This window comes from Chiloscyllium punctatum, chromosome 22 (genome assembly GCF_047496795.1).
Source record: "Chiloscyllium punctatum isolate Juve2018m chromosome 22, sChiPun1.3, whole genome shotgun sequence".
Lineage (NCBI taxonomy): Eukaryota > Metazoa > Chordata > Chondrichthyes > Orectolobiformes > Hemiscylliidae > Chiloscyllium > Chiloscyllium punctatum.
This window is the reverse complement of record NC_092760.1, coordinates 37,076,173-37,090,341: the sequence shown is the minus strand read 5'-3', so window position 1 is coordinate 37,090,341 and position 14,169 is coordinate 37,076,173. Positions and strand designations below refer to the sequence as shown.

Here is a 14,169-nt window from a genome sequence, read left to right as displayed (position 1 = left end):
AGGTTTTACTCAGAGGAAAGTCTGTTCTCTGGAGAGCCGTGCAAGTTCAGCCTCTGGGTACAGCTTGGTAATTTTTGATTATCAGTGGTGTAAAGGGTTATGGGGATAGTGTGGGTAAAAGGCATGAAAGTGTTCAATCAACTGTGCTCGTATTGCATGGTGGGACAAACTATTCCTCTGTTCCTATGATATTAAATACTGGACAGAGAAATTCATAGGTACGTTATGGCCTGCCTAAATGATTCCAGACAGAATTCTTGATTTGAATTGCACCACTGCTCAACATTAGCAGCTCTATGCTATGAAAGGGTCAATTCTCATGAAGTATCATCCAAGGACAGTTCGGAAATTGACCATACAGTTGACATAGAGCTAGTTGCTGGAGGCACAACTATAGAGTCAATAAAGTGTGGCGCTGGAAAAAGCACAGCAGGTCACGTGGCATCTGAAGAGCGGGAGAGTCTACTTTTCGGGCTTCATCAGAACTCATGAAGGGTCAAGCCTGAAACGTCGATTCTCTTGCTTGTCAGATGCTGCCTGACCTGCTGTGCTTTTTCCAGCACCACACTTTATCAACTCTGACTTCTCCAGCATTTGCAGTCCTCACTATTTCCCAGTTGGCACAACTATAGACTATACCTGAACCAGGGGAAAGGACTATGAAGGAGAATTAGATACAGATAGATTCAGAGACTAGTTTATGGCAAAATGGGTATGTTCACCATGTGTGCAATCCATCTTAGTACATTGTTGATAGATTGTTCATATATTGTGGCAGCATGGGCCACTCCAAATAAATATGTCTTATTTTCAGTCCAACTTTGCAATTATCTGTAAGTCATGTTCCACAAATCCCTCAATTGTTTACCCATTTCTTCTCCTAATCTCTCATTACAAAACCTACCATCCCAATATCCACCATCTAAAATCTCGACCAAACACAAATTTCGCTCACCATAAATTCATTCCAACTCCCTATTCCCTAATCATTGCAAGCTCCTCTTTCCTTTCTGAACCAGTTTGGTCGTATAGATGAAAGTGTTTTATTGTCCTATCCAGTTCTTAGGAAGGATGACCCGAGAGTCCAACCTGTGTTTGGGGCCAGTGTAGTGGAGGCTTTCGGTCTAGACCTGAATGCCAGCTTAGTTTAGGTAAATCTAACCTACACGCACCCACCCTGCCCCATTATGTGCCCAGTGGATATCATTCTAACTTAAAATCAACACTTCCATATGAATTACACTTCACTCTTCTGTAGTAAAGAGAGGCACTAGTGTGTATGAAATATTAACAAAGCAAACACATTGTCATCTGCCCCTTATTCAAGAATGATGTGTACAGGATGGAGAGTTTCTGCTATTATTCTTCATGTGATTGAAAAGGTTAATTTACAACTCTCACATCATTAGGCACACAGGGCAGTGCACCCCATGAGCTGGTGGGATCTGGAGCTCAGGATTTTCTCAGCTTCCAATCTGCTAAACTCCCTGCCATATTAGTTAAAGGAGTTGGACTTTCAAAATGCCACTGACAGGCATTGTTGTTGCCATTTTGAACGTTTGGTTAAAAAAAAGAGTGGTACCAGTAATATCAACAGAAATAAACTGAGGACTACAACTGATTTTTGTTTTTCATTTTGAGAAGTATTGATCATTTCTCTTTTAACCATTAAATTTGACTGATTGTGTCCTCAGAATGGTGAAGTGGAGTGTTCCTACAGCCCTTGCCCAGTGTTGCACTGTGCCAGAGAGAATTGGTTTCTGGAGCCTGGCCAATGCTGCTTTACTTGCCGTCAGGATAAAAACATCAAAGGTGAGCTAGGGTTTTGAGAAATATACCGGGTGCCATTTTGGAATGAATGTATCTGAAAACTCCTTACAGAGCTAAGACAGAGGCAAAAACAGGAATTGCTGGTAACATGTAGCTTCCCCAAACTCCAGCCTATTCTGTCTCTTAGCCACATGTGCATTTTTCACTGAATACCTTCTCACTTCCTCACGATCATTTATGTCGTATCAAGTAGTTACAAAATGCTGCCAGTTTCCATGCCGAGATTGAATATCGGCTGTTTCTCTTCTACAACTCACTTTTTATCCAAACAATTTTGCTCAAAGGTGAATATTTCAGATTTGACAAAGGGTTATGTTCAAAATTGTAATCTGCCTTTGCTGCTGAATGATCTATGTCTTTTCGGTGTATGCTTTGATTTCCACCATTAATAATGCCTTGTTTTTTCAGTTAAGTGTGTTAATGAGTTGGTTTCAAGGTGTTTCATGTTTGATGCTTAATTATCTTCCATTATATTTTGAATGATGAATTCACAGTGGTACGAAGTTACACAAATTTTAGCTAATCGATTGCATATTACTTATCCATATTTGTTTTTAATAGAACTTGAATTTCTCTGATTCTATTTTGTACCATTTCTCCTTGACAGGTTGTTTTATAGATGACAATGGCATTGAGTTTCCAGTCGGGCAAATATGGTCACCTGGCGACCCTTGTGAAGTATGTGTGTGTCAGGTGAGTCCAGCCAGGAAAGAGAAACTCACATTACCAACATATGTGTTGCAGTGTCTCAGAAGAAAGCCTCTCTACCATTTCCTCTTGGATTGTTTATTTGTGCTATTGTTCCTTGGTCTTATTGTCTGTTTCATTTCAGGAAGATGGTTCAATTGTCTGTAAGAGGACAGAGTGCTTGGAGACCTGCGCACACCCAATATTGGTTCCTGGACAATGTTGCCCAGATTGTTCTGCAGGTAGTTTACTAACTCTCGGTGTGTCTGTATGGCAAGCAATTATTGCTGATCCCTAATTTCACTAGCGAGGTTGATGAAGGCCATCACCTTGATCCGTTGTCATCCATGTGCTGTAGGTACACATAGGTTGGTTTGGGAGCTTTGGAATTTTAGTGCAACTGTGGTGAAGTAATGCATATTATTCCTAAATCAGGATGATATGTTACTTAGAGGTATCTTGTAGATAGTACTATGTCTATGTAGTTGATACCTTGTCCTTCTCGGCAGTGGAGTTCTCAGTGTGAATAATGAATGCTGGTCTTGCCATTGAAGCTTGCTTCTGTGAATGAATCAATTAAATAAAAGTGTAACAAGAAAGCAGGACTCAGTTATAGATTCATAAATTGTACTCTCATTGTGTTTTGCAGCTTGTGCCCTAATCATAACTACCTGACATTCTTTTCACAGGGAAAGGCCAGTCCCCATTGGCCTGGCCCTAATTATCTCGATCCCTGGCACATCACCACTTAATGCAACCATAATTGACAACATTGTCAACAGTGGAAGAGCATGATGAATACAGATGAACTAAAATGAAAACAGAATAGAATAAGGTGAACATCCCACCTGTGTAACCTGTGTTGCATGGTGCTATTAAACGAGACTCGGCTAGTTACTGCAGTACACCTTGTAGATGGTACAAGCTGCTGCCATTGTGCTTCAGTGTTAGAGACAATAAATGTCAAAGGTAGTGAATGGATTAACAATCAAGCAGGCTGCTTAGTTCCACAAGTGTTGAGCTTTTTGAGCATTGTTGGAATGGCATTAATTCATTTAAGTGCAGAATACTTCAGCACACTCCTTACTAGTGCCTTTACAATAGTGAATTGAATTTGGGAGTCTGGAGTCAAGATTAGAGTGGTGCTGGAAAAGCACAGCAGGTCAGGCAGCATCCGAGGAGCAGGAAAAATCGATGTTTCAGGCAAAAGCCCTTGATTTGGATGCTGCCTGACCTGCTGTGCTTTTCCAGCACTCCTCTAATCTTGACTCTAATCTCCAGCATCTGCAGTACCCACTTCTTCCCTTTGGGAGTCAGGAGGCGAGTTCCTTGCTGACGACTATGCAGGCCTTGTATGCTTGATATTAGGTAGTTGATCCAGTTAGGTTTCTGCTTCGTGGTGAACTTAAGGATATTTGCTGATTGTAATGCCAACAGATGGATTACTGGGCTAATGGTAGACTACTTGGTAGAGTGGAAGAGCAGAGGGATCTTGGTGTCCATGTACACAGATCTCTGAAAGTTGCCACCCAGGTAAATAGTGCAGTGAAGAAGGCATATGGCGTACTGGCTTTTATTGGTAGAGGAATTGAGTTCCGGAGTCCTGAGGTCATGCTGCAGTTGTATAAGACTCTGGTGCGGCCGCATCTGGAATATTGTGTGCAGTTTTGGTCGCCATACTGTAGGAAGGATGTGGAGGCACTGGAACGGGTGCAGAGGAAGTTTACCAGGATGTTGCCTGGTATGGTAGGAAGATCCTATGAGGAAAGGCTGAGGCACTTGGGGTTGTTTTCTTTGGAGAAAAGAAGGTTTAGGGGTGATTTGATAGAGGTGTACAAGATGATTAGGGGGTTAGATAGGGTTGACAGTGAGAACCTTTTTCCACGTATGGAGTCAGCTATTACAAGGGGGCATAGCTTTAAATTAAGGGGGGGTAGATATAGGACTGATGTTAGGGGTAGGTTCTTCACTCAGCGAGTCGTAAGTTCATGGAATGCCCTGCCAGTAGCAGTAGTGGACTCTCCCTCTTTATGGGTATTTAAGCGGGCATTGGATAGGTATATGGAGGATAGTGGGTTAGTGTAGGTTAGGTGGGCTTTGATCGGCGCAACATCGAGGGCCGAAGGGCCTGTACTGCGCTGTATTGTTTTATGTTCTATGTTCTATATGAAGAGAATGGGGTTATAAATATCTCCTGTTGGAGATCATCATTGCTAAACATATATATGGTTCAAATATTACTTGGCATGTACAGTCAAAGACTGAATGTTGTCGTGTTTTGCTATACATGGACAATTGCTGGAACATCTGAGGAACTGAGCATGTGAAATCCTGAGTGAACATCTCCACTTCTGACCTAATGATGGCCATTGAGGAAGCATTTGAACACCGATCAGTTAATGACTATGATCCTGGGAGGGTGATGTAGTATTTTCAAATTGACCACTCCTGGTACCCTGTGGTCTTTTTCCAATTCTTGGATACACTACTAGAGAGTGTGCAGAGAAGAGTCACCGACCTGGATCACATGAAGATTTATTGCATGATCACAAAAAGTACAAATCCATTGGGTAAGACATAATTAGAAGCTAAGCAATTTGGTGCAGATACACCTGCTCCCTCTAAAGGCTGGAGCGAAATTCTTTGTCTTCACCATAGACTGTGTGCCATCAGTAGAATGGATGGAGGCCATGTAATATGACCAATAACCCCATCAGAACTACCAACTTCTGCTACTGGAGATAGCCAGGTCTCTTTCAACTGAGGTTAGCTTTGAGGTGTTACTAAAGGGGACGGATTAAAATCCTATGGTGGTGGTGAGAGGATCGAGCTAAGGGTGGAAGATTGGCTTCTGCTCCCTTGACTCCAGAAACCCTGCAAACCAATACCTGAACAGGTATTTAACTGCAGCTGAACAACAAGAAGGAACCTTTGCCAATATTCTTTACTGGTGGGGTCTGTTCATTCCAGCTACTTAAATACCTTCAACACCTTTACACTGTGAACTCACTCTTATTCTTTCCCTTTCCTTTAGCTTTACTTGTTGCATTCTCTGTCACCATGTCCTCTCTCCCCTCTCCCGCACTCCAGTGAGACTGTCTGTTCTTTCCAGTCTCGCAGTTCGACACATCATTGTTCTGCCAATCTCATAGTCCGATCATTTAATCTGCACTATCAACACCCTTTCTCCCCCAGCATTCCACCAACCCTCTCGCTCTCCCCACCCCCCCACCCAGCATAAACGTTGCCAACTCCATACTTCGCATTAACTCCAATGAAGAGTCATCGAGACTCAAAATGTAAGCTTGTTGTCTCCATGGATGCTGTCTGACCTGCTGAGGTTTCCCATATGTTTTTGTTTTCAGTAAGTGCCTGCTCATATTCACTTGCCTCTAGGCCTTGCCTTGGTTACCCTAAGCGCAAAGCTCTTCAAGCTAAACTGACCATGAGGAAAGACTCAAAGACTCAAAAATTGGCCGGTGCACATTCTGCAGCACTTTGATTTGGGGATTTTTAAACACGACTATGAATCTCCCTGAGTATCTTGTATCCAGCTAATGTAAAGCACAATCACTGAGCTCATAAATTTTGAAACCCAACTCCACTTGGTCAAAATGTAAACGCTGTTTGAGGATGTTCTCTGAATGGGGTGCTTTTGCTCTGGGTTGAAACTTGACTATCCTTGTATATTAGTGTAAAGTCAATCTGGTGTAAAAGTCAACACTATGACTTTGGCCTAAAACCCCCAAAGTTTTGATACAACTGTGTAAAAGTCAGTCTTCAGATTTCAGGGATTTAAAGCCCAAAAGGTTCAGAACCAAGCAATATTCCTGGAAACGTCAATGATTTGATTCCAATGTAAATGTTTAAGTACCAATGAAAAAGAATGCTGTTAAATAAACAACTGTTGGAAAATAATATGGAATAGCTGTTTACAGTTTGTAATTTTGTGAAATAAATGTTAGATACTGAACATAAATTATTTATATTTTTATTATTTTTTATTCCATTGCAGTGGGCCTTTTTGGATTTCACTTGGGGCCAAATCAAGCGCACGCATCAACCCTTCATAACATTATCCTTGTAAAAGTCAACCACATGAATTTTGATCCAAAAAAATTGACTTTTACTCCAGTATATACAGTAGAACTGGACAGTTTCATTTTGAGTACATAAACCTGTAACAAAAACAAATAGCTGGAGAAGCTGAACAGATCTGGCAGCATCTGTGAAGAATAAAAATCAGAATTAATGTTTCGGGTCCGGTGACCCTTTCTCGTTTAGAACATTCAAACTTCCTCTTTGTTCCTGATTTACAGCATCCTCAGTTCTTTCAGTTTTTACATAACCCTGTGAGATATGCTCAAGGTTTGCTGTTGCCCTTTTGGAATAACATGGCAGTTATCAATTTTTCTAATTCAAGAGATAATTTTAAAAAAAACATAGGTAATTGTCTTGTATATTAGACAAAAATTATAGTATTGCAATTTCAGCTATTAAATATGTGGTGCTTCCAGCTTCAAGGGGTAATAGTGGGCCTGCTTGTTTCTGGTCTTCATTCACTAATTGGTTTCTGAAGTGGATCCGTCAGTAACCTATTTGTTTTCTTTGAAGGTTGTACCTATGGTGGGGTGACCTATCAGAATAATGAGAGCTTCCCATCAACATCAGATTCTTGCCTCACCTGCATCTGTCTGGTAGGTGTGTATGGGTCTTTAGTATTTCAGACTACAGCTCATTGCTGTTAAGCTGGGCTCAGATGTTTGAGGAGAAAGTCTGGGATTTTTATTTGCAGTAAGGTTGGTTATGACGTTTGACCTGTGTCTTTGCCTCTTGGATTAGTTATGACACAAGATAAATTTCCAAGTTCTGTTCTTACTTCTAAAGGATTCCTTCATTTTGTTACCAATCATGTCCAAAAGGACTCTAATACCCTTTAATATTTTGACCATGTCCTTTTCTCCTACAGTCAGGCTCTGTTGCTTGCTCCCCGATGGAGTGCAAAGTTGGCTGCACTTACCCTTTCCATTCTGAAGGAGAGTGCTGTCCTCTTTGCATTGGTGAGTACATCAATGATTTCGACAAGCCCTTCAGATGTGAGCAGTGAGCACTGAGTTTTATCACACTAGCTGTTTAACTTCAATGATTGTTATGATTGTATTTCCTTGCTTGGTGTTACTTGGGAGCCAGAAAAATTCTAATCTCCTTGTCACTGTTCGCTCACTGTGTCTCACTCACTGCACTAATACTGATCCCACTGTTTGTCGACCTCACTGTGTTAATCATTCTCCCACTCGCTCTCTCTCCCTCACTGCACTAATCAATGTCCCACTGGAGGAAGCAGCAAAACATTTCATTATAAAGAGGCAACGGATGGCGATGTACATACAACTTCTTTTCTCAAGTGTGTCTTATCTCAGAAACTTCACTATATGGAGATATTTCGGAAAAGGGAGATCAGCTGCATTCTTCCATGTCCCAGACTGTGGGATGTCCCAGGGCAGTTCACCCATCTGCGTTCTCTGTCATTGATGTGTAAGTGCATAGCTTCGCTCAGATGGAACCAAACATCGTTATCAAGAGATAGGTGCCCATCAACCTGATGTGCTATGAAAGCTGACATTAATCAGTGGCGAGCAGTTACTGACAATGGATAATGCCTAATTAGCGGGTTCATCTGTGTTGTGGCTGCATTCACGTATTCACATGGTCCTTGTTTTACAGATTGCAACTATGAAGGGAGGAAAGTCACGAATGGCCAGTCATTTCAGCCTGAAAATAGACCCTGCTACCAATGTAAATGTCAAGTGAGTGTGGCTTCACAAGGTGATAATTCCTGATTTTTGGCTAGACGGAAAGAGCAGTGAAATTTATTACAGGACAATATCACACACCATGTTGGAGGGTGTTGTGTGTGTGTGTGTGGGGCGGGGGGTGGTGGTGGTGAATGGAGGAGGAGGAGGAGGAGGGGGAGGGGGAGGGATGGATGGACCTTAAACATATAGTGAACAAGAGGGGATTGCAAGTCAAATAAGGCTGCGGTTCAATCGCAAGAAGTGAATGTTGTTATGAGCTATATATTGAGTGTGGTTGATAGACTGATTCACTGTGTAGCCAGCCTGTGTTATGGCTGAATGTTGCATGGAACAAAGTGGCTGTTGTCCCGGATAGAATTGGTGTTCTTAATGACCACGATGAAGGTGTTTTAATCTGAGGTTTATATGTAAATTCAGAGTGGATGTCCCCAGTTTAAGTCATTCTAATAGCAAGCTTTCTGTGTAAATTCTAAAACAAAGAAGGTTATTTGTTATTACAAGCATTGCCTGGATGTTTAAAAATGCAACATCTTACTAATTCAATTTGCACAAAGATTAGAACATAGAACATAGAACATAGAACAATACAGCGCAGTACAGGCCCTTCGGCCCTTGATGTTGCACCGATCAAAGCCCTCCTAACCTACACTAACCCACTATCCTCCATATACCTATCCAATGCCCGCTTAAATACCCATAAAGAGGGAGAGTCCACCACTGCTACTGGCAGGGCATTCCATGAACTTACGACTCGCTGAGTGAAGAACCTACCCCTAACATCAGTCCTATATCTACCCCCCCTTAATTTAAAGCTATGCCCCCTCAAGATTAGATACACTTGAAAACAAAAAGATGCAATTACAGCATGGAATTGTTTCAGTTTTTGTATCAGATCTGTATTTTCTTAGATGTGTTGAAGTTTTCATTGCAGTGAAGGACTTGTAGAGCTTTTTCAGTAAGTTGCAATGTTTATTGTTGTCAATGCCAGGAGGTTGGTTCTCACGTGATCTTGACGTTGGAACAGATTGGAGAGAGGCCTTCTCCTAATTTTAAGGTGCTGTTGTGAGCAATCTTGGTTGCCCAGTTGGCCAAAGTAGATTCAATGGTTTTGTTGATGGTTTCTCTATTTCTGAAGAGCTGCTTTCTACTTTAAAAATAGGCAACAAACATGATGATCTGACCCAAATTATCTTGTTCCAAGTTCAGCCCATGTTGTGGGCTTTTATTTTCTAACCATTTATGGGATGTGGACATTGCTGGTTGGCCAGCACTTATATTGCCCATCCCTAGTTGCCCTTGAGAAGGTGGTGGTGGTGAGCTGCCTTCTTGAACTGCTGCAGTCCACCTGCTGTAAGTTGACCCACAATGCACTTAGGAAGAGAATTCCAGGATTTTGACCAGGCGACAGTGAAGCAATGGTGACACTCTGCTCCATCTTTAACCAGGTAATGGCTACGGACTCTTGGCCCACAGTGCCAATGCAAAATGTCACGTGGCATGCTGCAACATTTTGACAGCCTTTTGGTTTCACTTGTTAAAATGGAGCTTTTAAATTTGTAATACCAATGTGCATGGGCAAGCAAATATTGATCTGATGTTGATGTCAAAGTTTGGTTGCAAATGATCATTTTGTTTCTAGTTACCAACTACCAGATTAGTGTCAGAGAATGCTAGTCCTATAAGTTTTATTATCAACACCTTTTTTAATAGAGCTATTTGAATCAGACAAGGGAAGAGAGTTTAAGTTCATATGTTGACTTAAAAAAAATCTCGGACCACACAAAAGTTTCAATACCGAAACACACTTTATTTAGATTAAGCCAGTGAGAGATGAAGTCTATAGTCCAGAGTATCAAATAAGATAACCTTGGATGGACTAATGACAGATCTCTGATTTTTAGCAAATAAAGCAGCATATTTTATAGCCCTTATGTGCGTAACAATTTCACATGTTTCAGTTCCCTCACAATGTAATGTTTCTACCTCTAATTAAGTTGTTGTAATTAAAATTAGATGACTAACACATTTTAGTCTTGTTCACATATGTCGAAACAAAGTTATTGATTTAAATGTTTCTACATCAGGTGCCATTCTCTTGTGTCAAAGCAGATAAAGCAAAAAAAATTATCAGTATTTTATTCATTGGAGGTGATGACAGTTCCGTCTGAGAAAGAACAGCTACAAGGTTATGTCAAGAGTCTTACATTCTTAAATTAATTCTCACGGTTGCTGTGACTGCCATTTTAAAAATGTAAGACAAATTATTATTGCAAGATGGAAACTTTAAATGGAGGCTTTTAACTGTTGGTTCCCCAGTACTTTATCACATGGTAATGTTTTGTGATGTTAATGATTCTGTAATTTTTTTCATATTTCCTGTGATTTTTGGAAAATGTTGATCTGTGAGTTTCCATCTTCCCAGTACCCCCCCTTCTCCCTGACTCCCTCCATCCCCCCACTTCCTCTCACCCTCCCCCCTCCATCTCTCTCTGTCTGTCTGTCTCTCTCTCTCTCACACACACTCTCTCTCTCACACACTCTCTCTCTCTCTCTCTCTCTCTGTTACTCCATCTGTGTTGGTCTCTTTCTCTCACATTCTGACTCCACATCTCAATCTCCCTACTCTGTAACTCAGTTTCTCCGTATCACCCTCCTCTTACTCTCTGTCCATCTCTCTCAAACAGTTTGGAGAAGTAAGTTGTGACATTCTGATATGTGAACCACCTTCCTGTGAAAACGCCTACTCCATGCCTGGTGAATGCTGCCCAACTTGCTCAGGTAAGATCCAACAGTGTTTCAGTATTTATAACTCATAGTGACATTGTGCCTGCATCTTCGTTTCCGTGGTTTACTGTGATCTTACTTGTAAACCATAGGTTGGCAGCCAGCTTTGTCAAACAGCCAACACTGACAAGGAGATTCAAGACCAGATCAGTTTCCATGGAAACGAGGATCTCAAGTCAACAAAAAGTCCAAGTTCACATAGCAGTTGGCATCACTGCAGTCCTGTCCCATGCTGAATATCAGCAGCACACCGAGCTAGAGAAATTTCATCAGCAAAGTCTCTGCTTTATCTTCCAAATTCTGTGGGAGGACCATTGAACAAATGTTAGACTATTTCTTGTAGTTAGCTCAATGAGCATCCAAATAAAGCTTCTGAAAATCAGCTTCACCGGATGGGGCACTGTGTACAGAAAGTCATCTCCACATCAGGTCCTGTTTTCCTAAATCTCGAATGGCCAGTGTTCCAGAGAGAACATGGATCCAGCACAGCATATTTTGAATTAATTTCTTGCAGCTGATTCTTTACTGTGTGACATGTTTGTTATGCATCAAATTGTGACTGACTGGTTATGAAGTGATTTTTTAATTCACTCGTGGGCTGGTTGGACAGCATTTGTTTTCCCTCCCCAGTTGCCCCTTGAGAAGGTGGTGGTGAGTTACCTCCTTGAACCACTGCAGTCTATGTGCTGTCGGTTAACTCAACAATGCCCTTAGGAAGGAAATTCTAGGATTCTGACTCACTGCCAGTGAAGGAACAGGAACATATTTCCAAGTCAAGATGGTGAGTGGCTTGAAGAGAAACTTGCAAGTGGTAGTGTTCCTATGTATTTGCTGCCTACAACCTTCTAGATGGAACAGATCATTGCTTTGGAAGGTGCTGTCTAAGGATCTTTGGTGAATTTCTGCAGTGCATCTTGTAGATAGTACAGGCTGCTGCTACTGAGCATCAGTTGTGCAGGGAGTAGATACTTATGGATGTGGTGTCAAGCAAGCAGACTGCTTTGTCCTGGATGGTGTCAAGCATCTTGAGTGTTGGTGGAGCTGCACTCAGCCAGGCAAATAGGGAGTATTCCATTGTTCTCCTAACCTGTGCCTTGTGGCTATTGGACAGGCTTTGGGAAGTCAAGGAGTGAGGTACTGTGTCGGGAGTATTCCAGTAAATGTAATGAACTATTGCAATTGCAGGAATTTTTACAGTGGCAATCAGTTTCTGTTGGGAGCAAACATTGGGTCAAGAATGCACAGTGCTGTCCACTGATCTTCCTGCATCTGCTTCTGCACAAGCTGTTTGTAAGATCACCAAGTGGACGATGCAAATTAGACTGAACTACAATTAAAATCCATGCCATTGGATTTGACCATTTTAATGCCACTGTTTTCTTGGGTCATTGTGCTCTATGTCCCTAACTTGGGCAGAAAACTGATGGAGAGATACAAATCAGGTTCTTACGACATACATAGGGCCACTGAGCCACTTTAATGACCTATTAAATGGAGCATCTGTCTTGCTGAACAAAACATGTGAGCAAAAATCAGTTACCTTTCCCATTTCTATATTCCTTCATGGGATGTGAGCATCACTATAGTAAAGCCAACATTGTAACCATTTCCTGATCGCCCTTGAACTGGGTGGCTCACTAGGTGAATTCAGAGGGCAGTTAAGAGTTAAGCATGTGGCTCTGGAGTCACATGTAGGCCAGATTAAGTTAGGTTGGCAGATTTCCTTCCATGATTCTGATGAACCCAGAGAATTTTTTTAACTTGTTCAATACCCAGATATTACCATGATACCATCATCTCCCAGCATGTGAGACCAGGATTAACAAAATGCTCCATGGGGCTTTATGGAACAGATAGATCACTGCTTCCTTGATCTTGCCTCCATTTCTGGATTTGAAAATTTCATCACAGTTTCTCCTGATAATATAGGGTCAAGGGTGTCCTGCAGGTAGGCTGCCTACAACATAGAACATGGAACATAGAAAAATACAGCGCAGTACAGGCCCTTCGGCCCTCGATGTTGCGCCGACCGAAGCCTACCTAACCTACACTAGCCCAATAACCTCCATATGCTTGTCCAATGCCCGCTTAAATGACCATAAAGAGGGAGAGTCCACCACTGATACTGGCAGGGCATTCCATGAACTCTCAACCCGCTGAGTAAAAAATCTACCCCTAACATCTGTCCTATACCTACCACCCCTTAATTTAAAGCTGTGTCCCCTAGTAACAGCTGACTCCATACGTGGAAAAAGGTTCTCACTGTCAACCCTATCTAAACCCCTAATCATCTTGTACACCTCTATCAAATCGCCCCTAAACCTTCTTTTCTCCAATGAGAAAAGTCCCAAGTACAATTTCAGTTTCAATCCAGAAAGCTACCTCTGGGCAGCCTTTTTTGGATAGGCAGCTTGCTGCATCAATTCTGATGAGGCCAATTTGTTAAAAACTATGTTTTCACTGTATCTTCCAAATGATCAATCCATTGTTTCAATGACTGAGGAGCAACCAGTGGTTGTAATACCATCCTCCCCTGTCCTCCTAACATGTGACTGGCTCAATGATTTTCATGTATGTAACAGTGTGGCTTAATCTGGTGTGTAACTGGTTCATTGTTGTTTGGTTTGGTTTGTGGTAAGATGGTGTCCACACTCCGCTGAGTGACCATGTCTCAGCTTTATTAAACCTAATTGCTTACAAATAATGGTAAGACAGGGCATATTATTGGATCTGAGAGACTCAAGAGTCTAGGTCCATGTGATCTGACAACACTATTGTATTGTTCCTTTTTCATATGCTGAGTGGCTATTCTTAAAGTAGATGAAGTCTTTACTTCACATCACTTCTCAATTTCTTCAACGGCTCAATTTTTAACCATCATGAAAAGCCTCTGAACTCCCAATTCCCATCTCTCCCACTCCACACGCATCTTTTTCACTTGAGGCATCAGTCTCCAATTAGCATTCTCAGCTCTCTTGGAGGTTTTACAGGATGCAAGGCCTCACTTATCATTGTCCGCAGCTCTTCAGAGGATGAAAACATTTCTGGAATG

The 14,169-nt window shown here is 41.7% G+C and overlaps 1 protein-coding gene across 7 annotated transcripts in view; it reads left to right on the top strand.

Annotated features, from left to right (window-relative positions):
* The window catches only part of LOC140493514 (kielin/chordin-like protein), a 328,873-nt gene that overhangs the window by 279,003 nt on the left and 35,701 nt on the right, over positions 1 to 14,169 (top strand). For 6 of the 7 annotated variants that reach the window (XR_011963701.1, XM_072592025.1, XM_072592028.1 and 3 more), the window contains 7 exons: positions 1,695 to 1,812; positions 2,438 to 2,523; positions 2,663 to 2,759; positions 7,132 to 7,214; positions 7,487 to 7,577; positions 8,242 to 8,324; positions 11,018 to 11,111. Coding sequence is in view for 6 of the 7 variants with exons in the window: in XM_072592025.1 (XP_072448126.1) it covers positions 1,695 to 1,812; positions 2,438 to 2,523; positions 2,663 to 2,759; positions 7,132 to 7,214; positions 7,487 to 7,577; positions 8,242 to 8,324; positions 11,018 to 11,111 (652 nt within the window). In the remaining variant the exon portion in view is untranslated. Of the gene's footprint in view, positions 1 to 1,694; positions 1,813 to 2,437; positions 2,524 to 2,662; positions 2,760 to 7,131; positions 7,219 to 7,486; positions 7,578 to 8,241; positions 8,325 to 11,017; positions 11,112 to 14,169 lie in introns of all 7 variants that reach the window. The other variant, XM_072592024.1, reaches the window with a different exon arrangement.